Consider the following 22,772-nt stretch of genomic DNA (forward strand, 5'->3'; position numbering starts at 1 on the left):
TTAGTAGAGACGGGGTTTCACTGTGTTGGCCTGGCTGGTCTTGAACTCTTGATCTCGTAATCCACTCGCCTTGGTCTCCCAAAGTGCTAGGATTACAGGCATGAACCACCATACCTGGCCCGAATTTTTTCTTTAAGTAAAGACAGGATCTTACTCTGTCACCCAGGCTGGAGTACAATGGTGCAGTTATAGCTCACTGCAGCCTCAACTTCCTGGGCTCGAGCAATTCTCCACCTCAGCCTCCCAAAGTGCTGGGAGTATAAGCATACACCACCATGTCCAGCAAATTATTTTATCTTTCTTTCATAATGGATCTTGCTATGTTGACCAGACCAGTTTCTAACTCTTGGTCTCAAGCTATTCTCCTGCCTCAGCTGCTGAAAGTGTTGGGATCATAGGTGTGAGCCACCATACCTGGCTGGATTAAGGATTATTAAAAACACTTTTGCTGGGTATGGTGGTGGCTCATGTCTGTAATCCCAGCACTTTGGGAGGCTGAGGTGGGTGGATCACAAGGTCAGGAGTTCGAGACCATCCTGGCCAACATGGTGAAAACCTGTCTCTACTAAAATACAAAAAATTAGCTGGGCATGGTGGCGCGTGCCTGTAATCCCAGCTAATTGGGAGGCTGAGGCTGAAGAATTGCTTGAACCTGGGAGGGGGAGGTTGCAGAGAGCTACGATCGTGTCATTGCAACAGGTGTGTGCCACCAGGACCTCATGACCTGACCAGCCTGGGGACAGAGCAAGACTCTGTCTCAAAAAACAAAAACAAAAACACTTTTGCTCGTATTTCTGAATTTTTTTGTTGTTTTCATGTGGAATACCTGAAAAAATCTAGTGGCGGGGTAAGTTGGAGTCAAGAGCTTTGGGTATTTGAAAGAGAACATCCTACTCTTGGGGAAGTCCAGTCTCAGGAGACTAAGATGTCCCGAATCTAGAGCAGGGGTCAGCAGATTTTGTCTGTAAAGAGCTATAGTAAATATTTTAGGTTTTCTGGTCCATATGACCTCAACTCTGTCACTAATTCAGAGCCTTAGATAAAGGCTCTTGATTGAAGGAAGACATAGATAGTCTGCGCAACATGGTGAAAGCCTTTCTCTACAAAAAATTAAAAAAAATTAGCAGGTCGGCCAGGCAGGGTGGCTCATGCCTATAATTCCAGCACTTTGGGAGGCCGAGGCAGGCGGATCACAAGGTTAGGGGTTTGAAACCAGCCTTGGCAACACAGTAAAACCTCATCTCTACTAAAATACAAAAAATTAGCTGGGTGTGGTGGCAGACACCTGTAATCCCAGCTACTCAGGGGGCCGAGGTGGGAGAATCACTTGCACCCGGGAGGTGGAGGTTGCAATGAGCCGAGATTGTGCCACTGCACTCCAGCCTGGGAGACAGAGTGAAAAAAAAAAAAAAAAAATGAGCAGGTCATGGTGGTGTGTGCCTGTAGTCTCAGCTAGTTAGGAGGCTGAGGTGGGAAGATTGCTTGAGCCCCGGAGATTGACGCTTGCAGTGAGCTGAGATGGTGCCTGGGACACAGAGCACCTTGTCTCTTAAAAAAAAAAATAAGAAGAAGCCATAGATAATATATAAATAAATGGCTATTTCTGTGTTCCAATAAAACTTTATTTGCAGAAACAGGCAGTGGGCTGGTTTGGCCTGTGGACTCTAGTTTGCCAATTTCTGATCTAGAGGAAAACAAGGTGGGAGGCCGGGAAGCAGCTTAATTAATGGTTTCAGTGAATGGTCAGCCAGTCCAAAAATAACACAAATTGTAGGAAGGAACAGGCCAATGAAAACTGAAAAGGCGGATGTTTAAGCAGAGAGGTAAAAATAAGTTGTAACATTGTTTCTTCCAGATCAGCAGTTGCACCTGGACAAGGGGCCTGGGAGAGGCAGTTTGGATTACGCTTTAGAGGGTCTAAAAGGCAAATCATATTACAGGCTCTGGAGAGTCCTACTGGAAAGACGTCTGTTTACCATTGTTGAACACAACATTTTCCACAATATTTTTTTTTTTTTTTTTATGTGACGGAGTTTCACTGTTGCTACCCAGACTGGAGGGCAATGGCATGATCTTGGCTCACCAAAACTTCCGCCTTCTGGGTTCAGGCAATTCTCCTGCCTCAGCCTCCTGAGTAGCCGGGACTACAGGCGCGCACCACCATGCCCAGCTAATTTTTGTATTTTTACTAGAGACGGGGTTTCACCATGTTGACCAGGATGGTCTCGATCTCTTGATCTCGTGATCCACCCACCTCGGCCTCCCAAAGTGCTGGGATTACAGGCGCGAGCTACCGCACCTGGCCAATTTTTTATTTTTTTATTTTACAGAGACGGGGTTTCTCCATTTTGGTCAGGTTGGTCACAAACTCCCGACCTCAGGTGAGCCGCCCGCTTCGGCCTGCCGAAGTGCTGGGATTACAGGCATGAGCCACCTTGCCCGGCCCACAGTATTTTAATATACCACAGAATGCTTTTGTGGGTGTGAGTGTGCCCTATGCACATCCCATGGTCCCAGGGAAGTTTGGGGAAAGCTATCTCAAGTTGTTCCCCTGAATTCCAGAGTCAGAAATGCCAGATGTGCCAAACTCTAATGATGGAATTTACACAGGAGTTGAGACTTTGCTAATTATGGCAATTCTTACAGAAACCGTACACACTCGGTAAGAAAATTAGCTCTGCCACTCCTGTCATTTCAAAGTAACAGTTTCATTTGACCCCCCTCAACAGTTCTTTATGGAGCACTGACGTTTTAGGGAATCACAGGGGCTTCCTTTATAGAGACTAAGAATACACATTTCAGAATCCAGAAAGTTGTTCTCCATGGGAGAATGTGTCAGTTGCAGAGAGAAGTGGAAAACAAAGAACTGATGAGTCTTGAGGTTGAGCTGAATCAGAATCATGGAGTCTGACAGGAAATTTGGCCGGGTGAGGTGGCTCACACCTGTAATTCCAGCACTTTGGGAGGCCAAGGTGGGTGGATCACGAGGTCAGGAGTTCGAGACCAACCTGACTAACATGGTGAAACCGCATCTCTACTAAAAATATAAAAATTAGCTGGGCGTGGTGGTGTGTGCTTATAATCCTAGCTACTCAGGAGGCTGAGGCAGGAGAATTGCTTGAACTCGTGAGGTAGAGGTTGCAGTGAGCTGAGATTGTGCCACTGCACTCCAGCCTGGGCAACACAGTGAGACTCCATTTCAAAAAAAAAAAAAAGAAATTTAGCAAGCCCTGTTCAGCTTCTTGTGTCTGAGGCCCAGACTAAGGCAGGGCTTGCCCAGAGCCATCACTGCAAGCTCCTGGAGGAGGTGGGACAAAAACTAGGGCAAGGGACATAGATTCCAGTTTTACAAAGTATCTGGAAATGGCAAATACGCAGAGATAGAAAGTGGATTAGTGGTTGCCAGGGGCTTGAGGGAGAGGGGAATGGGGAATGATTAGAGTATGGAATTTCCTTGGGGATTATGAAAACATTTCGGAACTACATAGGGGTGCTGGTTGTGATGCACTATAGGCAAGCCCCAGAATTGGGGCTTAGCCTGGGACTGTTCTTGGATTTGCCCAGGAAGGAATTCAGGTGAGCCAGTGGTGTTAAACAGCAACTGTGGCCGGGCGCGGTGGCTCATGGTTATAATCCTAACACTTGGGGAGGCTGAGGCGGATGGCTCACCTGAGGTTGGGAGTTCGAGACCAGCCTGGCCAACACAGTGAAACCCCCATCTCTACTAAAAAAATTATCTGCTTGTGGTGGCAGACGCCTGTAATCCCAGCTACCTGGGAGGCTGGGGAAGGAGAATCGCTTGAACCCAGGAGGTGGAGGTTGCAGTGAGCTGAGATGGCGCTACTTCACCCCAACCTGGCCAACAGAGTGAGACTCCATCTCAAAACAAAACAAAACAAAAAAGCAGAAAAACCCCAGCAACTGTTATTGAGGCAGCAGCGTACAGCAGTTGCAGAGTTGCTGCCCCTCGCAGAGCAGTACTCACCTGTAGGCTGTGTTCCCGGTCAGAGGCAGTTCTGCAGTCATAGTGATACTCACTTTTAATTATATGCAAATTAAAGGGTGGTTTATGCAGAACTTTCTAGAAAAGAGATGTAACTCCTGGGTTGTCTGTTGTTGCCTTAGAAAGGAGTGGTAACTTGTGGATGTTGCCATGGCAATAGTAGACTGACAGCAGGTCTTACAGGGAGGTACTTCTGCCCTGACCTGTTTTAGCTAGTCCTCAATTTGGTCCGGTATCTGAGCCCTGCTTCCAGAGCTGAGTCCTACCTCCTACCTCAGTTGCGTGATATAAATGTACTAAAGGCTGCTGCGTTGTGAACTTGAAATGGTTGAAATAGTAAATTTTATGTTATGTGATTTCTACCCCAGTTTTTTTTTGAGACGGAGTTTCGCTCTTGTTAACCAGGCTGGAGTGCAATGGTGTGATCTCGGCTCACCGCAACCTCCGCCTCTTGGGTTCAGGCAATTCTCCTGCCTCAGCCTCCTGAGTAGCTGGGATTACAGGCACATGCCACCATGCCCAGCTAATTTTTGTATTTTTAGTAGAGATGGGGTTTCACCATGTTGACCAGGATGGTCTCGATCTCTTGACCTCGTGATCCACCCACCTCCCAAAGTGCTGGGATTACAGGTGTGAGCCACCATGCCCAGCCCAACTCCAGTTTTTTTTTTTAAAAGGAGGATGATTGAATAATTTCTTGACCAAACCTAGACATCTTAGAGAGTAAAAGCGGCCTATCCCAGGTAAACCAGAAGGTGGGGTCACCCTGACTAAAACCATCTTGTTCTGGCTCCTAAGCCAGGGCTCCTTACACCTCGATGCAACCTGGACTCAAGTTAACAAAAGTGTTTTCAGGGTAACCAAAGTGTTACATTCTGCTGCATCGGGACACCTTCCATTTTTAGAAAGTCAGATGTCTCCAGAGCCCACTTTCCCCCACAGAAGGTAAATGAACAGTGCTCCGGACCATCTTTATCCCATGCCTTTGGGTGTTTGCATATGAATTTGCTCTGCTGACACCAACCTCCTTCTCCTCTGCTTGGCTGACTTCTCTCCAGTCTCAGGTGTGATACCTTCTCTTCCAGGAAGGCTTCCCTGACTACCCTTTCTTTGGGCTTGTGTAACTCCCATGTCTGCCCCCATCAAGGCACCTCCCAAATTTCAGTGTTTCCTTTTCACCTCCCCTGCTCCCGTGTGTCACCACTATGATCAGGAATGATCGCGTTCCCTGGCCAGGCATAGTCCAGCGAAGACTGTGAGGGCTTTTAGTAGAGATTCACATGAAGGACATGGACCTCCATGAGCTGGGTCACGTGGTAACTAGGTCACGTGGTAACTAGGGCTTAAGCATTTGGTTCCCTTTATATTTGCTTTTTGGTTGTTTATAGGTTTTTGGGTTTTTTCTTTTTTATTGTGGTAAAATACACATCACATTAGATTGGCCATTTTAACCATGGTAAGTGTATAGCTTGGTGGTGGTAAGTACACTCCCACTGTGTGATGCTCATCACCATCCGTCTCTAGAACTTTTTCATCTTCTCATTTTGAAACTCTGTACCCATGAAACAACTCCCCATTCCCTCCCCCCCAGCCCATGGCAACTACCATTCTACTTTCTGTCTTTATGAATTTGCCTACACACCTCATATGAATGAAATCTCACAGCATTGGACCTCACATGTCTGGCTTATTTCACTCTGACTTACTTCACTTAGCATAATGTCTTCAAGGGTCCTCCACCTTGTAGCGTATTGTAGAATTTCCTTCCTCTTGAAGGCTGAGTAATATTCCATTATACGGATAGACTCCATTTTGTTTATCCATCCATTGATGGATATTTGCTTGTTTTCACCTTTTGGTTATTATGAATAATGTTGCTTCGAACATTGGGGAACAAATATCTGCTTTCAATTTTGGGAGGGTATCCTCTTAGGAGTAGAATTTCTAGATTCTGTGTTTAGTTTTTTGAGGAACTCCTGTAATGACTCCCACAGCGGAGGTGCCATTTTATGTTCCCACCAGCAAGGTGTAAGGTTCCCGTTTCCTCATATCCTCTCCAGCAGCTGTTTTCTGTTTTTGTTGTTATTGTTTGTTTTGTTTTACTAAGTAATAGCTACTCTCAGGGTGGGAAGTGCCTTTTAATTTGAACGCCATTAACAAGCGGTTGTTTTAGTTAAGGCCATGTGGACTTTGCTAGAACTCTGATAGGAAGGGAGGGTGGGATCACAATTCCAGCCACCCACGAGCAAGTCAGAGCGCTCCAGCTCAGTTTACTCACCTGTAGAGGGAAGTTGTGACAGGACCTGCATCTTTGGCTTGGTAAAGGGATGAAGTAATCCTTCTAAAGCATTTAGTGTAGTGTCTGGCACATGCTGTGAGCTTAATAAACGATAGTTACTTTTTGTTCTTGTTTTTTGAGACAGAGTCTAGCTCTTGTCTCCTAGGCTGGAGTGCACTGGCACAATCTAAGCTCACTGCAACCTCCGTCTCCTGGGTTCAAGCGATTTTCCTTCCTCAGCCTCCTGAGTAGCTGAGATTACAGGCATGCGCCACCACGCCAAGCTAATTTTTGTATTTTTAGGGGATTTTATTGTGTTGGCCAGGTTGGTCTTGAACTCAACGACTTCGTGATCCGCCTGCCTCAGCCTCCCAAAGTATTGGGATTACAAGTGTGAGCTACTGCACCCAGCCAAACAATAGTTATTTTTATGCTTCACTTCTGAAAGTGGGCAGGAGAGAGTCTTAGTACCTGTACCTTTCAATTTGATGATGATGGAAAGAACACAGCTCAGAGGAAAACCTCTGGTATTGAAATGTAAAAAAAAAAAAAAAAATTCTTTGCACAAACAACATTCATGGACATAAAAATAAATTTTAAAATTTACCAACAAGTCTATTCCAGGTCTCCAACATTTTTTTTTTTTCAGTTTGCCCCTGTTCTCTTCCAGACCTTGGGTCATTTGTATAAAAAACCTTTGCTATTGTCTTAGCCTTGAATACAAAAAATAAAAAGTATCCCTTCTGCTTCCCCTATCAATTATCCTAAATGCTTCCAGCTTTCCTGTGCATACCCCCAACCATCTCTTTCAGTGGCAACATAGTAGCCCCTTCCCTTTGGCTGAGATACACTTTTTCAAAGTTTCCCTATCATTGTTAAGGCAACCATCTTTTCTGATTCCAGACTTGTGGTGTGATGGGATTTTTGTGCCGGCTGGGAATTGGAGGTCTGCTCTGCCTTCTGACAGGTTGCAGCTTTTGTGACCTTTCAAATGCTGATGAGTGCTGGGTTGTTTCAACTAGGCATTATTGCCAGCGGTCTATTCTTGCTGTGTTTGGTTAGATAACACTGCAAAGGACATCTTTGTGCATATAACTTTTCTTTTGGATTACTTCCAGAGGATCAGTTTTTAGAAGACGGATTACTGAGTTGAAAAGAAGTTTATGTGTTTTGCCAGGGTGAGGGGAAAATATTTTATTTGGAGTCAGAAGACTTGGATTCCAACCCAACCTCTACCCCTCTCTAGCAGTGGGGATTTGAACTGGCTCTTTCTGGACCACATTTCTTTCTCATCTGTTAGAATGGTGGTAATAGCTTGAACAGCACAGTTGTCAAGAAGATGAATGGGAGAAGGCAGAAGATGCACAGAATCATTGAACATGGTGCCTGACTCTTGATGTGGGTCTCAAAAAATGTTAGTTGAAAGTGAATATTGCCCAATTGCTTTTGTAATTTACATCGTCGCTAGGAGCAGATAAGCAAATCCGTTTTCCCACACTCACGTCTACATTGAATATTATTATTTTCTTCTCTTTAGGTGTTTTTTGCATACTGACTTAATGGCCCTTATGGTTCAGACTCTTAGATACAGCCATGAACAGGACCCAGGACCCTTCTTACTAGAAGCTCATAGTCTAGTGGAGGAAACAGAGGTAGTCAGCAGGTATTCCTCAGTGTTGGGCAAGACGGAAGCATCAAGTGAGATATTGTAGCACAGGAGCTCCCTGAACCAGCCCCAGCCCTGGAGCATCAGGGGAGGCTTCCTGGAGGAGGTGGCATTAAGATTAGGTAGGCAGTGAGGTAAGGGTGGTACAGAGGCATGAAGTCGAGAAAGTGTACTCTGCCTGTCTGGGTTTCATTGTGCTGGTATTTGAGTGTGTGTGACAGACAGACAGATAGGGTGAGGTCAATCATTAGGCTGAAGCTGGGGAGATGAAGACGATCTGGATCCTACAGAGCCTTGGGGAAGAAGTCTGGTCTTTATTCAGAGGGCAGCAGGCAGACCCGAGGGCGGTGAGCAGGGGAATGACATCCTGGCTCGTGCTAGGTGAATGGATTGGAGGAGGCCACAGCTGAGGTAGGCTCCTCAGTCAGGAAGCTGATTTTAAGACAGGGTCTGGCTTTGTCACCCAGGCCGGAGTGCCATGGTGTTGTCCTGGCTCACTGTAACTTCAGCCTCCTGGGCTCAGGCAATCCTCAGCCTCTTGAGTAGCTGGGATTACAGGCACACACCACCACACTGAGCTAATTTTCATACTTTTTGGTAGAGGCGGGTTTTTTTTTTTTGCCATGTTGCCCAGTCTGGTCTTGAACTCCTGGGCTCAAGTGATCCTCCCACCTCAGCCTCCCAAAGTGCTGGGATTGCAGGCATGAGCCATTGCCCCTGGCCAAAGGCTGATTTTAAATGTCCTCTCTCAGTGAAATCCTCCCTAGCTAGCCCTTCTCACATTCCCTCTAGTTCTGTCACTTATGTAACATTCTGGAGATTGTCCTTATGTTGTTGTTTTTGTCTTTTTTTCATCTTCTTGAATGTCTATTCCATGGGAACAGGGTTTTCTATTTGTTTTCTTCACTGCTGTATCCCCAGCGTGTGGCCCGGAACCTGGTATATAGATGATAATTGCGTATCGGAGGGAGGGAGGGAGGGAAGGAGGGAAGGAACGAAGGAAGGAATGAGCACGTTCCGCAGTCGTGGGGACAGAGAGGATGCAGGCACTCCAATGATACTTGGCGTTTCGATTGGGCCCTTTCTGTGACACCCACAGAGGGCAGACCTCCCATGCACAGCAGCCGTCCTCCTCTGGGAGGGCACTAGCCTGCACTTTGCCAGTCCATTCCTGGCACTTTCCATGGCTCACTGCACAGGATGGATTTGCAGATTTGGGGGCTAAGGTCACATTCCGGAAGATACTGGAAGGTGTCAGGACCAGCCCACGCCCTTCGCCAGATGGTGGCATTCCCAGGAAGTGGCAGCCAGAGATGGCTGAGCAAATGACTAATAAGCTCTCAGATGGAATTTAAGGGTGTAATTATGAAAGATCTTCAACAGCTATTAGAATGAATCAACACCTCTGAATCTGGGAGAAAAGCTGCCAAACTGTTTGGTTTTGAATGGAAGTACTTTTCTCGCCTTCTCTCTTGTGAATCACTCGGATTCCCCCAGGAGGCTTCAAGCTCCGTGGCTTTGTCCCCAGCACCAAGCACGGAGCCTGGTGCTTGGGAGGGAGGCAGTGAGCATTTGAGGAAGTAGGGTCAGAATGGTGGGCAAATGAATGCTTTCCAATGATCCTGTTGCTCTTGGGTGACTCCCTTCTCAGATAATTGATTTTTTCCTGTACCAAAGGCAGAAAATGGGAATTTTGCACTTTGCAAATTAAGCTTGGGGAGATCAAGTTTGTGGACTTGGCAGGTTCAGCAGCAGTAGAGAAACACTCATTGCTAGCCCACTGCCTGGAGTCAGACTGATGTCCCCTCTGTCATGGTCCTGCCACAGCCTCCTGACCTTCCCAGATGGATGCCTTGTTCTCTATCTGTTCCCTGTGCTGCCCTCTGTGATAATTTACATATTTATGAAGCTAGAGGTCGCTCACACTTGTTTCCCTTTTGTCTTTGGGTAGTTCTTGTTGACTTGGCTTTGGTCATCATGCTCAGCTAATATACTATTTAAAAAAGAGGCTGGCTGGGCATAGTAGCTCATGCCTGCAATCCCAGCACTTTGGGAGGCTGAGGCAGGCAGATTGTGAGGTCAGGAGTTCGAGACCAGCCCAACCAACATGGTAAAACCCTGTCTCTACTAAAAATACAAAAATTAGCTGGGTGTGGTGGCGCATACCTGTAATCTCAGCTACTCAGGAGGCTGAGAGGCAGGAGAATCACTTGAACCCAGGAGGCGGAGGCTGCAGTGAGCCAAGATTGTGCCACTGCACTCTTGCCTGGGTGATAGAGCAAGACTCCGTCTCAAAAAAAAAAAAAAAAAAAAAAAGGAGAGGCTGGGCAGCTGGGCATGGTGGCTCACGGCTGTAATCCCAGCTCTTTGGGAGGCCGAGGCAGGCAGATCACAAGGTCAGGAGATTGAGACCATTATGCCTGACACGGTGGTGAAACCCCATCTATACTAAAAATACAACAAATTAGCCAGGAGTGGTGGCATGCGCCTGTAGTCCCATCTACTTGGGAGGCTGAGGCAGGAGAATTGCTTGAACCTGGGAGGTGGAGGTTGCAGTGAGCTGAGATTGTACCACTGGACTCCAGCCTGGGCTGCTACAAAGTGAGGCTGTTTAAAAAAACAAATAAAATAAATAAAAAATAGTGAACACATCCACCCCAAGAATAAATAGCAGCTGGCCTCTCTGCAAGTGGGCTTCAGAAATGTTTGGAAGAGACTACAATCCCTTAAATCAAGTGTAACATATGTGATACATTTAAAGGAAGGTTTTTAAAGCATACAGTTAAATTGGTTTCCTTGTATTTTACAGTAGGTTAAATGAAAACCTGAGAATCATGGGTTTCTAGGGTTGAGTACGACTAAAATATTACAGAACCATCTACTATGGATTTTAAAACTCCTTTTACGTCCAGGCGCAGTGGCTCACGCCTGTAATCCTTAGCACTTTGGGAGGCTGAGGTGGGTGGTTCAGGACCAATCTGACCAACATGGAGAAACCCCGTCTCAACTTAAAGAAAAAATACAAGATTAGCATGGTGTGGTGGCACATGCCTATAATCCCAGCTACTCAGGAGGCTGAGGCAGGAGAATCTCTTGAACCCGAGAGATGGAGGTTGCGGTGAGCAGAGATCGCACCAAGAGCAAAACTCTGCCTCAAAACAAAAAGAAATAAAACAAAAACTCCTTTTACTTTTCTTTGTTCATTGATTTATTAATTACTTCATTGACTTATTCATTGATTTATTAATTCGTTCAATGATTTATTAATTCGTTCATTGACTTGTTAATTCGTTAATTACTTATTAATTCGTTCATTGACTTGTTAATTCATTCATTACGTATTCGTTCATTGACTTGTTAATTCGTTCATTACTTATTAATTCGTTCATTGACTTATTAATTTGTTCACTGACTTATTAATTAATTCATTGGTTAATTCATTGATTTATTTGTTCATTGGCTTATTCATTCATTGATTTATTAATTCGTTCATTGATTTATTAATTTGTTCATTGATTTATTAATTCATTTATTGACTTATTTGCACAACCGTATTTACATACCAGGCATTTGCAGTGGTAACTTGGTAGGTAGTCCAAGACATAAAACAGACAACGGGTCAGAGAGGGACTGTTTGATGCAGAGGACTGTGGATCAAGGGACTTAGTTTCTCTTGTCCTTTCCCATTTCCTTCCATGCAGTATAGTCACTGAGAGGGGTTCAAGGATCCCAAAGTAGGGTGACATTTGTGTACCATTGAACCTCATTCAGCAAACGGTTGCTCTTGGTGACTCTCTTTTCCCAGGAAAATTCGTGCAGAGAAGCATTCATTCCACATTTGGGCAGGTGAGCTGGCGTGACAGTGTGAGGTTGATGTGGATGCAGCAGGTGCCTGCCCTCGGGGTGGAGCTTTGCTGTGTGGCCCGGTGAAACTGATAGGGGTCTCTGGGTGAGGAATGGTGGATTGAGCTTCTGGCTGAATACTTTGCAGCTCTTTGGTTCTGTCATCCAGCAGCCACAGCCACAGCTAGAGGAACTCATCTTAGGTCCCAGATTGCTTAAGAGTCGTTTGGCATGAGGTTCATGGTACCTGGACTCACTTAGCATCTTAGACAGTGGGCAGCAGGGGCAGAAGAATATTTCTTCATTCATTTACTTTTTCACTTAACAATGATTTATTTCTCTGTTCAATAATCATGTATCTGGTGCTTTTCTGTGCCAGGCTGCTGTGCTAGCTGCTAGGGATTTGGGGTGTCCTCAGTGGGGCTTACCCTAGAATGGGAGAGGCTGATGTGATGGATGATGTCCTATTAAATGTAGCAGTGCAGCTATGCTGAGTCCTGCCAAGCCTTCAGGTGTATGTGGTGCTCCTTGAACAGGTAGGAGGGGGTTGTACTAGGTTGAAGGGGGACAGAGATGTCTGAGGGGTGTGTCTGTATCTGTGAGCAAGATGGTTGTCCCACGGAGCAGGCGTCGCATGTGTGAAGGCCCTGAGGTGGTGTTTGGATGGCTTCAAAGAAGTGCAATGTCCAATACTGCTGATGAGCAGAAGCAGCTCCCAAATGAGTCGGCACCTTGAATGCTCAGTAGGTATCTCCTCTAAGTCAAGTGAGTTTTCCAGGACCACCAGTTCCAGTTCTAAGCAATTAATCCTCCTCTTTGCCCCCACATCCACATTAAAGAAGTGACATTTGGGCCGGGCACGGTGGCTCATGCGTAATCCCAGCACTTTGGGAGGCCGAGGCGGGTGGATCACGAGGTCAAGAGATCAAGACCATCCTGGTCAACATGGTGAAACTCCGTCTCTAGTAAAAATACAAAAAATTACATGGTGGCGCGTGCCTATAGTCCTAGCTACTCCGGAAGCTGAGGCAGGAGAATTGCTTGAACCCAGGAGGAAGAGGTTGTAGTGAGCCAAGATTGCACCATTGCACTCCAGCCTGGGTAACGAGCGAAACTCCGTCTCAAAAAAAAAAAAGTGACATTTGTTACCCAGTTGTACTTGCTTATGTGCGTGTGTGTATGTGTGTTTCTTACAGAAGACTATGAGTTCCATGTTTGTAGGGGATGTTTCATGCTCATCTTTGTATACACCACAGGTGCTCAGTAAACACGTATCAGAGAACAGGGATGATTTTTACTGAGCATGTACTGTGGGCTCCGCACTATTTATGCATACGTACATATAAGGCTACAAAATCAAAAAGCCAAAAGGAGCATACGTTTTACAAGCTGGAGTAGATGCCAGCTGGATGCATTTGGAGCTTGAAAGCTTTTGTGCCGTCTGTTCCCATACTGCCAGAACTCCGGAACCGAGGCTGTCATCCTGTGTCTCCCCAGACCTGCTGAAACTCAGCCTGCTGGGACGAGTCCGCTTTCCCCCGTCCTGTTTCTGCCATGGAAGTGTGTGGACAGCCCTGTTGACGATGACATGTGACAGACACCATTGGCTTTCCCTGGCAGTCACGCCCCCTGACCCACGGCCTGCCAGCTTGGGTAAGTGGGGCCCATGCTTGACCCGAGGTTGAGGGCTAGAGCGTCAGGGTCGTGGAGATCGCCTGCGGGTTCTGCCAGAGAATTTTCTCTCTGTCCTTTGAATCTTGTCATTGTTTCATGTCTCATGTTCTGGCTATTACGTCTGCATCCTAGATCTGGGTTTCCAGAGGTCACAGGGGCTGGCCCTAAAGGCAAATGGCCCTGATTATGGGTGGGATTCTGGAGCCGTAGAACTCTGACTGTGGTCTTTGTGGATGGAAATTCTCCAGTTCTCAGAGTCTTCATATCTGCCTCTCCGTTCTACCTCTAACCGTGTCTAGACAGCGTTCTCCAGTTTGGAGAGATGGAATCTGTTAGCACCATCGAGTGTGTGAGGAAGAGAAAATATCAAAATCTGTCTGCCTTTCTTTCCTGGAGGCTGCTGAGTGAGTCAGAGCCGGGGGAGCAGTGTGGGGCCCCAAGAAAGGGAAGTGGAGAGGCTTGTGTTTAACTAAAATACCTTCGACTTTTTTAGTCCATCTAGGTGGGGGCCAGCGGGGGCAGTTTCACAGGGAAGGAAAACACTGGCATGAAGGGGGATCGAGAGCAGCAACTTACCTGGCACTTTTTAAGACTAGAAAGGAATAAAAAATAATTTTTAAAAAGGCAGAGCTGAGTGGGTGGTGAACTTGGGGTTAGGTTTCAGCTGGATGATTGTAGGCAAGTCTGCGACCTCTCTGGGCCCTTCCCCTTCATCTCTGGGAGGGAGATAACGATCATTCCTGGAGGATGAATGAGAGAGGAGGGGCCCTGCTTTGAGAAAACCTCTGCTAGCAGGGTGAACAAGAGGCTTCTGGGGTCTCCTTATTATACCCACTAAAGAATGTCGTGATGAGGATGAGAGTTGTAGAACACAAGAAGCACGTGGCGTAGCTCTAGATCTTACTTATGGGAAGCCCTCACTGTTGGATGTTTCTCTTATTATTATTCTTATTTTGGGGGATGGAGTATCGCTCTTGTTGCCCAGGCTGGAGTGCAATGGCGCGATCTTGGCTCACTGCAACCTCTGCCTCCTGAGTTCAAGTGATTCTCCTGCCTCAGCTTCCTTAGTAGCTGGGATTACAGGCGTGCGCCACCATGCCTGGCTAATTTTTTACTTTACTTTAGTAGAGATGGTGTTTCACCATGTTGGCCAGGCTGGTCTCGAACTCCTGACCTCAGGTGATCCACCTGCCCCAGCCTCCCAAAGTGTTTGGATTACAGGCATGAGCCATTGTGCCCGGCCAGATGTTTCTCTTTTTATTAAGAATGTGGGCCGGGCGCGGTGGCTCACGCCTGTAATCCCAGCACTTTGGGAGGCCGAGGTGGGTGGATCACGAGGTCAAGAGATTGAGACCATCCTGGCCAACATGGTGAAACCCCGTCTCTACTAAATCCAAAAAAATTAGCCAGGCATGGTGGCACATGCCTGTAATCCCAGCTACTTGGGAGGCTGAGACAGGAGAATCGTTTGAACCCAGGAGGCGGAGATTGCCGTGAGCCGAGCATGCACCATTGCACTCCAGCCTTGGTAACAAGAGCGAAACTCCGTCTCAAAAAAAAACGACAACAAAGAATGTGAAGGCGGTCAGCATAAAATGTGTTTTCATAAAAAAGAACCACAAAACAAACAAGAGCAGGTTTAGTGAGAAAAATCAGAATGGCTTTTTTAAATGGCAGCTGGAAGGGTGAGGGATGGGAAAGAAAAGAGACTAAAGGATGATTGGGTGGGGTTGGTGGCAAGGGCATGGGTTCAGGTCACTAACCAGCTTTGTGCTCCCAGACACTCCTGAGCTGCACTGCTGTGTGGCCTGCAGCAGGTCACTTGCCTTCTCTGTGCTAGATGCTTAGCACACGCTTGTGATGAGGATCACCTGGGATGTGGGCAGGCTCTGCAGTGGGAAGACAGGGTAACAGGAGTGAGGGAATGTGAGGACGCTCCCACTGAGGCTTTTGCAGGGAGTGTGTGTGGTGTGAGTTTGGCGTCAAACCTGGTTTCAAATCCTGACTACAGCTCTTGTTTCCTGGGTGACTCCAGGCCAGTTACTTGGCCTCTCTGAGCTGGTTTCCTTGTCTGTATAGCAGAGATCACTGCTTTTTGCCTTAGTGCTGGCCTCTAGATGTGCTGAGTCAGGGAAAAGTCCTCCAGCCAGTGTTGATGCCTTTTCTACACTCTCGGAGCTGGAGCGCACTTCAGGGATGGGCATTTAGTCCACTTCCCTCCTCCAGAGCTCAGAGATGGGGAGAGGCAGGCCCAAGCCTGCCCAGTGAGGTCAGCGGAGGGCTGTCGTATGGAATCTGGGCTCAGGACTCTGAGGACTCTGTCCCATGCCTCCAAACCATTCTGCTTCAACCCAGACGCTGACTGTTTGCCAAATGTACTTTCTTGTTTGTTTCGTTTGTTTAGCAATTGCCTCTCCGTTCTCGACGTTCCTAAGCCCCATGGATGCACGACTGTAGCCATGGCCACGCGGGTGGAGGTGGGCTCCATAACGCCCTTGACGGCGGTGCCAGGCCTGGGTGAGATTGGCAAGGAGGACACCCTGACGAGGACCTACTTCCTCCAGGCTGGCGATGCCTCTGGGGCTCCCCCAGCCCGGATCTTGGAGGCGAAGAGCCCCCTGCGGAGCCCGGCCCGCTTACTCCCTCTGCCAAGACTCACCCCCAAACCCTTCTCGAAGGAGCAGGACGTGAAGTCTCCTGTCCCATCCCTGCGGCCCGGTTCAACTGGACCTTCTCCCTCTGGGGGGCCCTCTGAGGAGCCAGCAACAAAGGATCTGGACAAGAGGATGCCCGGCTTGGTGGGGCAGGAGGTGGGCAGTGGGGAGGACCTGAGGGCAGGCTCGTCCCTCTTCAGCAAGGCTGTGTTCCTGGGTCCCGGCTCCAACACCATGATTCTCTTCGAAACCACAAAAAGCGGCCCCACTCTGGGGAAGGTGGTCAGTGAGGGGGCTGAGGAGGCCAAGCCGGGTATGTCGGGCTCCCGGCCCGAGGTGGCCACCAAGCCCGCCCTGCCCACCCGAAAGCCTGTGGGGACTCTTCCCCGGTCAGCTCCCCCTTCACGGGACATAAAGCTGCCTATACCCCAAGAGGATGCAGGCCAAGACCAGCCTCCCTCCAAGGCCAGCAGTGTGGAGGACACAGCACAGCCCACTGTGGAGCCCAGGCCTCGCCTGAAGAGAAGGCCCGTGTCCGCCATTTTCACGGAGTCCATTCAGCCTCCAAAGCCAGGCCCCAGCGCGGTGGCCACGGTGGGCAAAGTGCCCCCCACCCCTCCGGAGAAGACGTGGGTGAGGAAGCCCAGACCCTTGTCCATGGACCTCACGGCCCGCTTTGAGAACAAAGAGGCCTTGCTGAGGAAGGTGGCCGATGAGGGAAGTGGCACCACAGCAGGGGACACGGCTGGGCTGGAGAGACCCAGAGCAGAGCGCAAGCTGGACCAAGAGTGTTCAGTCAAGGCAGAGGCTCCTCTTCATGATCCTGATTCGGACTTCTTGGAGGTGGCCAAGAAAATCCGTGAACGGAAAGAGAAGATGCTTTTGAAGCAGGAGACGGGCAGCCCCAGAGCTCCGGGGGGCTCCGCCAGGGTCACCCCCAGCAATGACCAGCATCCCTGGGAAGAAAAGGCCAAGATGGACCTGGAGCCAGAGAAGGCTGCTGAGTCCCCCTTGCCCAGGCTGGGAAGGGGCCTAGAACTCGCTGAGGTTAAGAGCAGGGCAGACGATGGGGAGGCCCCGGCTCCGGCAGGGGGAGAGTGGGTCTCCAGGGGGAGTGTCAGGAAGTGCATCAGCCTGTTTCGGAAGGACAGCACCTCGGCCTTGGCAGTGGGGTCTGAACCCCCTCTGGCTACCCCTGCATCCCCATCAGTGGCACCAGAGATGGAGAAAGGGGTTGTGAGCGTCCAGGAACGGATCAAAGGCTGGGCTGCCGAGAGCTCCGAGGCCAAGCCTGAGGTCAGGAGGAGGACATTCCAGGCTCGGCCGCTGTCGGCAGATTTGACCAAATTGTAAGTAGGCACATCCCACACTCCTGTCTCAGTCACCCACCCAGAGCCCCTGAGGAAGAGGAAACCAGGCTCCCTGCTGGGCACCTGCCGCCCCCCTCAGTTCACCCGTAGCCCAAGAGGAGGTAGCGGCAGTGTCCATTTCTCAGATGAGGAAGGAGCGACACAGAGAGGCAGTGTAGCTCCCCTCTGGGTGTGGCCAGCCAGGGGGCCCAGAGCTCAGTTGTCGTGGCTTTTCTCAGCTTCAGATGTACTGTGTGATTGAAGGCGGAGCTATGTGCCCACGTCACAGAGGCAGAGCAGAAGGGCGAAGTACCGTGAGGAGGTGGGAGCTGGACGTCACTCCAGCCCAGCCGTAGCTAAGCCTTTCTTCTCTAGAGTCAGAGAGAACACTTAAGATTAGGCCTAAGCCTCTGTGAGTGGCCCAGAAAATAAACTCAGGAGTCAAGGTAATTTGGGCAAGTCAGTTGGTTCATGATGATATTCTATGGCGGTCGGTTAGTGATGATACTCTAAGTCAGTTCGTTAATAATGATATTCTAAGTTTCTAAGTCAGTTGGTTAGTAAATGATTTTGTTTTGTTTTCTTTTTTGTGGTTGTTGAGACTGGAGTTTTGCTCTTGTTGCCCAGGCTGAGTGCAGTGGCACCGTCTTGGCTCACTGCAACCTCCGCCTCCCAGGTTCAAGGAGTTCTCCTGCCTCAGCCTCCCAAGCATCTGGGATTGCAGGTACCTGCCACCACGCCCAGCTAATTTTTTTTTTGTATTTTTAGTAGAGACGAGGTTTCACCATGTTGGCCAGGCTGGTCTCAAATTCCTGACCTCAAGCGATCCACCCGTCTCAGCCTCCCAGAGTGCTGGGATTACAGAAGTGAGCCACCATGCTTGGTCTATGATATTCTAAGTCAGTTGGTTAATAATGGTGTTCTAAGCTTGGCCCACCTCCGACATCTCTTCTTTGTTTTCCCACAAGTGGCCACAACAGAGAGATGCCACCGGGCATGATTGACCGGCTCTTAATGGCATGCATGCCACTGGCATACTTTGTCCGGGGTGGAGCTTGCAAAGGCAGATTGCCCTCCCCACCCTGGGAACCAGGACAGCCAGCTGGGCCAAAGCTAGACCACTGGCCCTTAGCACATTAGAATAACCCAGAAAAATGCCAATGCCTGGGTCCCACCCCTAAAGATTCCAATTCACTTGGTCTGGGGAGGGTCTCACTCATATTTTGGTAGGTTTTAAAAGCTTCCAAGTCAACCTTATGTGCAGCCAGGCCTGAGAACCCCTGAGTTAAGATATCAGAAAAGGACACCTGTGCCAGGGTCCTCATGCTTCCTCTCACTATGTCCTCAAAGAGCCTTGGAGAGGCTGTGTGATTATCCCCATCTGACAGATGGGGAAACTGAGGCTCTGAGTTTGCTCGACATAACTCATCTCAGCCTCACACATCCCAGGAGGCAGACCCTGGGTTGCAGAGTGTGGGTTAAATTTTAGTGGTTGGATTTCTCTCCCTTTCCTTTTCTTCAAATTTCCCAGCTTTGAACTAAGCACGTGCTACATCTTCAGGTATTTATGCCAGAGAGCTCTCCGGAGATGGAGATTCTAGCTCTACACCCTCTTCCCCCCCCTTTTTTTTTTTGAGACGGAGTTTTGCTGTTATTACCCAGACTGGAGTGCAATGACACGGTCTTGGCTCACCGCAACCTCCGCCTTCTGGGTTCAAGCAATTCTCCTGCCTCAGCCTCCCGAGTAGCTGGGATTACAGGCGCGCACCACCATGCCCAATTAATTTTTGTATTTTTAGTAGAGACGGGGTTTCACCTTGTTGACCAGGATGGTCTCGGTCTCTTGACCTCGTGATCCACCCTCCTTGGCCTCCCAAAGTGCTGGGATTATAGGCGTGAGCCTCCGAGCCCGGCCCACCCTCTTCCCTTTTAAAGGTGGGGAAAACAAGGCCCAGAGAGGGATAGCAACTTGGCCCTGGTGATCCAGAGAGGCAGAGATGGACCTGGGCCCCCACACATTCCCTGATGGCCCATTGCCCTTGAGTCTGGGGGCTGCTCTGAGGTGGGGCTGCTGTTCTACTTGGCATTGCTAACAGCAGCCATTCATTATCCCTCTTGGGGCATCTTCACTCTTCCCTAAACGCCCTCACGTAGCTATTAGGGCCTTAAGTAGCCTCTTATCTGCCCTGTAAAAGGGATGGGGAGGTGTTAATTATCCCCTTTTGATAGATGAAGAAACAGAGGCTCAAGTAAGGTCACAAGCCTAACCCAAGTTCCCTCAGTGAGGAGGCAGTAGAGCTGGCACTAACCCGGGTGTCTTCCCCCAGCCTGGGGCTCCTTCCACCCTGATCATGCTGTGTTTAAGGTAGGCTCTCCCCACTGGGCAGTTTTCCTTTCAGTAAGTGGAAAGGAAATGTCCTTTCTGAAAGTTAATTGGCCTGGGCTCCTGAGCTGGTGTGTGGGCTGGGGGGAATAACAGCTTCTAGCTCCAGACAAGTAACTTGGATCTCTGTACCAGGTTTTCAAGTTCAGCTTCAAGCAACGAAGTCAAATATGAGAAGTCTGCTGAGCTGAGCGGGGAGCTTCCTAAGGAACCGAGAGAAAAGGTAAGGAGTGGCTGTGTGGCACATGTCTCATTAACCAGCAGGCAGTTATGGCTGCTGGAAGAAGAGCCTCCATCATCTCCTAGACTCAGGAAAGAATCAGAAACATGTCATGTACACGATAAAACATTTTTTATTCTAATGTTGGGACTTTGAAGTTTATTCTGGCATGAAGACTTGTGATTCGCACTCCCAGATGTTAAATGCTGTTAACTAATGTATCAGGTATTTTTTTCTTTGCAAAAAGGCAGAGGGGCATGACTTTCTTATATAGGAGTGCCTGCTTTATTAAGATACTAAAATTTAGGTGTAAGATGTTAACAGAAACTCCCTCAAGGTCCTTTGCAATGGTTCTTACTGCCTTCCCCCTACTTACCACCTAGCCACAGAAGGAAGAATTAGGTGGCTGGACACAGTGGCTCACATCTGTAATGCAGCACTTTGGGAGGCTGAGGTGGTGGGAGGATTGCTTGAGCCCACGAGTTTGAGACCAGCCTGGGCAACATAGTAAGACCCTATTTCTAAAAGAAAAAAATATATATTTTAAAATTAGCTAGATGTGGTTGTGTATGCCTATAGTTCTAGTTACTCCAGAGGCTGAGGCAGGAGGATTGCTTGAGCTCAGGACTTTGAGGCTGCAGTGAGCCATGACTGTGCCACTGCACTCCAGCCTGGGTGACAGAGTGAGGCCTATCTCTGAAAAATAAGAATATAAATTAAAACAGAAAGAAGTAGGTTACCAGCAATTAAATTGCTTGAAAAGTATTATTATTTCATCAATTTAATAAGAGAAAGCTCATAAAATAACTGCTAGCTATAACCAGTTTGTGATTGATGCTTTCTGCAGTCTTAGTTTTTTTTTAAAACAGCTTTAATTGAGATACAGTTGACATATAGTAGAGAGCACAGATTTAAAACATTAAACTTGACCGGGCGCCATGGCTCACGCCTGTAATCCCAGCACTTTGGGAGGCTGAGGTGGGTGGATCACGAGGTCAGGAGATCGAGACCATCCTGGCTAACATGGTGAAACCCCGTCTTTACTAATAAAGTACAAAAAAAAAATTAGCTGAATGTGGTGGCACATGCTTGTAATCCCACAGCTACTGGGGAGGCGGAGGCAGGAGAATTGCTTAAACCTGGGAGGCGGAGGTTGCAGTGAGCCAAGGTGGTGCCACTGCACTCCAGCCTGGCGACAGAACAAGACTCCATCTCAAAAAAAAAAAAAGAAAAAAGAAAAGGAAAAATGTACACATAACATAAAATATACTATTTTAACTTTTTTATTTTTTGAGGTGGAGTCTTGCTCTGTCGCCAGGCTGGAGTGCAATGGCTCGATCTTGGCTCACTGCAGCCTTCACCTCCTGGGTTCAAGCGATTCTTCCGCCTCAGCCTCCTGAGTAGCTAGGACGACAGGCGCATGCCACAACATCCAGCTAATTTTTTTTTTGTTTTTTAGTAGAGACAGGGTTTCAACGTGTTGACCAGGATGGTCTCGATCTCTTGACCTCGTGATGCCCCCGCCTTGGCCTCCCAAAGTGCTGGGATTACAGGTGTGAGCCACCGCGCCTAGCCCTATTTTAACTATTTTTAAAGAAAAATCATGAGTTTTCTGAAATTTACAAAATTTATAGTTTCAAACATTCACAGTCTAATATATATACGTATATATAAATAATACAACAAAGAGAGAGTTCCAAAAGACTCTTCAAGGATCATAACCCATTGGTAAGAGCTGTTTTCCAGGAAGGGGGACTGGTATTTGAACAAGGGAACAAAAAAGATTTGAATTTTGGCTGGGCACAGTGGCTCATGCCTGTAATCCCAGCACTTTGGGAGGCTGAAGTGGGCAGATCACAAGGTCAGGCGATCGAGACCATCCTAGCCAGCATGGAGAAACCCCATCTCTAATACAAATACAAAAAGAATTAGCCAACGTGATGGTGCATGCCTGTAATCCCAGCTACTCGGGAGGCTGAGTCAGGAGAACCGCCTGAACTCTTGAGGCGGAGGTTGCAGTGAGCCAAGATTCCGTGACTGCACTCTCTCCCAGACAACAAGAGTGAAACAGACTTTGTCGTATTGTTTAGATTTTTTTACAATCAGAATGGATTCATATATTGTTTATGTAAAATTTACATATTAAAATAAACAGGCTGGTTGTGGGGGCTCGTGCCTGTAATCCTAGCACTTTGGGAGGCTGAGGTGGGTGGATCACTTGAAGTCAGGAGTTCAAGACCAGCCTGACCAACATGGTGAAACCCCGCCTCTACTAAAAATTTAAAAATTAGCTGGGTGTGGTGGTGCGCACCTGTAGTCCCAGCTACTCGGGAGGCTGAGGCAGGAGAATCGCTTGAACCTGGGAGGCGGAGGTTGCAGTGAGCTGAGATCGGGCCACTGCACTCTAGCCTGGTGACAGAGCAAGACTCCATCTCAAAAACAAAACAGACAAAAAAAACCCAAATATGTATATTAAACTCTCAAACACTGTTCAGACCAAATATATATTTATATATATTTTAGAGCCCTTCAATGGCATTCCATCATTTATAGCAGGGGTTAGCAAACTGGCCCTGCCCTTATCACAGCCATATTAGTGCACAATTGAGTGGCGTTAAGGATATTTTCAGTGTTGTGCAAGCATTTCATTTCAGAATTTTCTGTCATCCCAAACAGAAACCTTGTGTCCTCGCCCCCATTCC

General features: G+C 48.1%; 1 protein-coding gene across 5 annotated transcripts in view; it reads left to right on the top strand.

Moving 5' to 3' along the window:
* The window catches only part of KIAA1671 (KIAA1671 ortholog), a 248,528-nt gene that overhangs the window by 61,817 nt on the left and 163,939 nt on the right, over positions 1-22,772 (top strand). For 2 of the 5 annotated variants that reach the window (XM_078336626.1, XM_054239684.2), the window contains exons 2-4: positions 13,288-13,443; positions 15,869-17,467; positions 19,986-20,073. In XM_078336626.1, coding sequence (XP_078192752.1) covers positions 15,924-17,467; positions 19,986-20,073 — 1,632 coding nt within the window. In that variant the 5' untranslated portion in view covers positions 13,288-13,443; positions 15,869-15,923. Of the gene's footprint in view, positions 1-13,249; positions 13,444-15,868; positions 17,468-19,985; positions 20,074-22,772 lie in introns of all 5 variants that reach the window. The other 3 variants (XM_054239673.2, XM_054239672.2, XM_054239674.2) reach the window with 2 other exon arrangements.

This window comes from Callithrix jacchus, chromosome 1, assembly GCF_049354715.1.
Source record: "Callithrix jacchus isolate 240 chromosome 1, calJac240_pri, whole genome shotgun sequence".
NCBI classification, from domain to species: domain Eukaryota; kingdom Metazoa; phylum Chordata; class Mammalia; order Primates; family Cebidae; genus Callithrix; species Callithrix jacchus.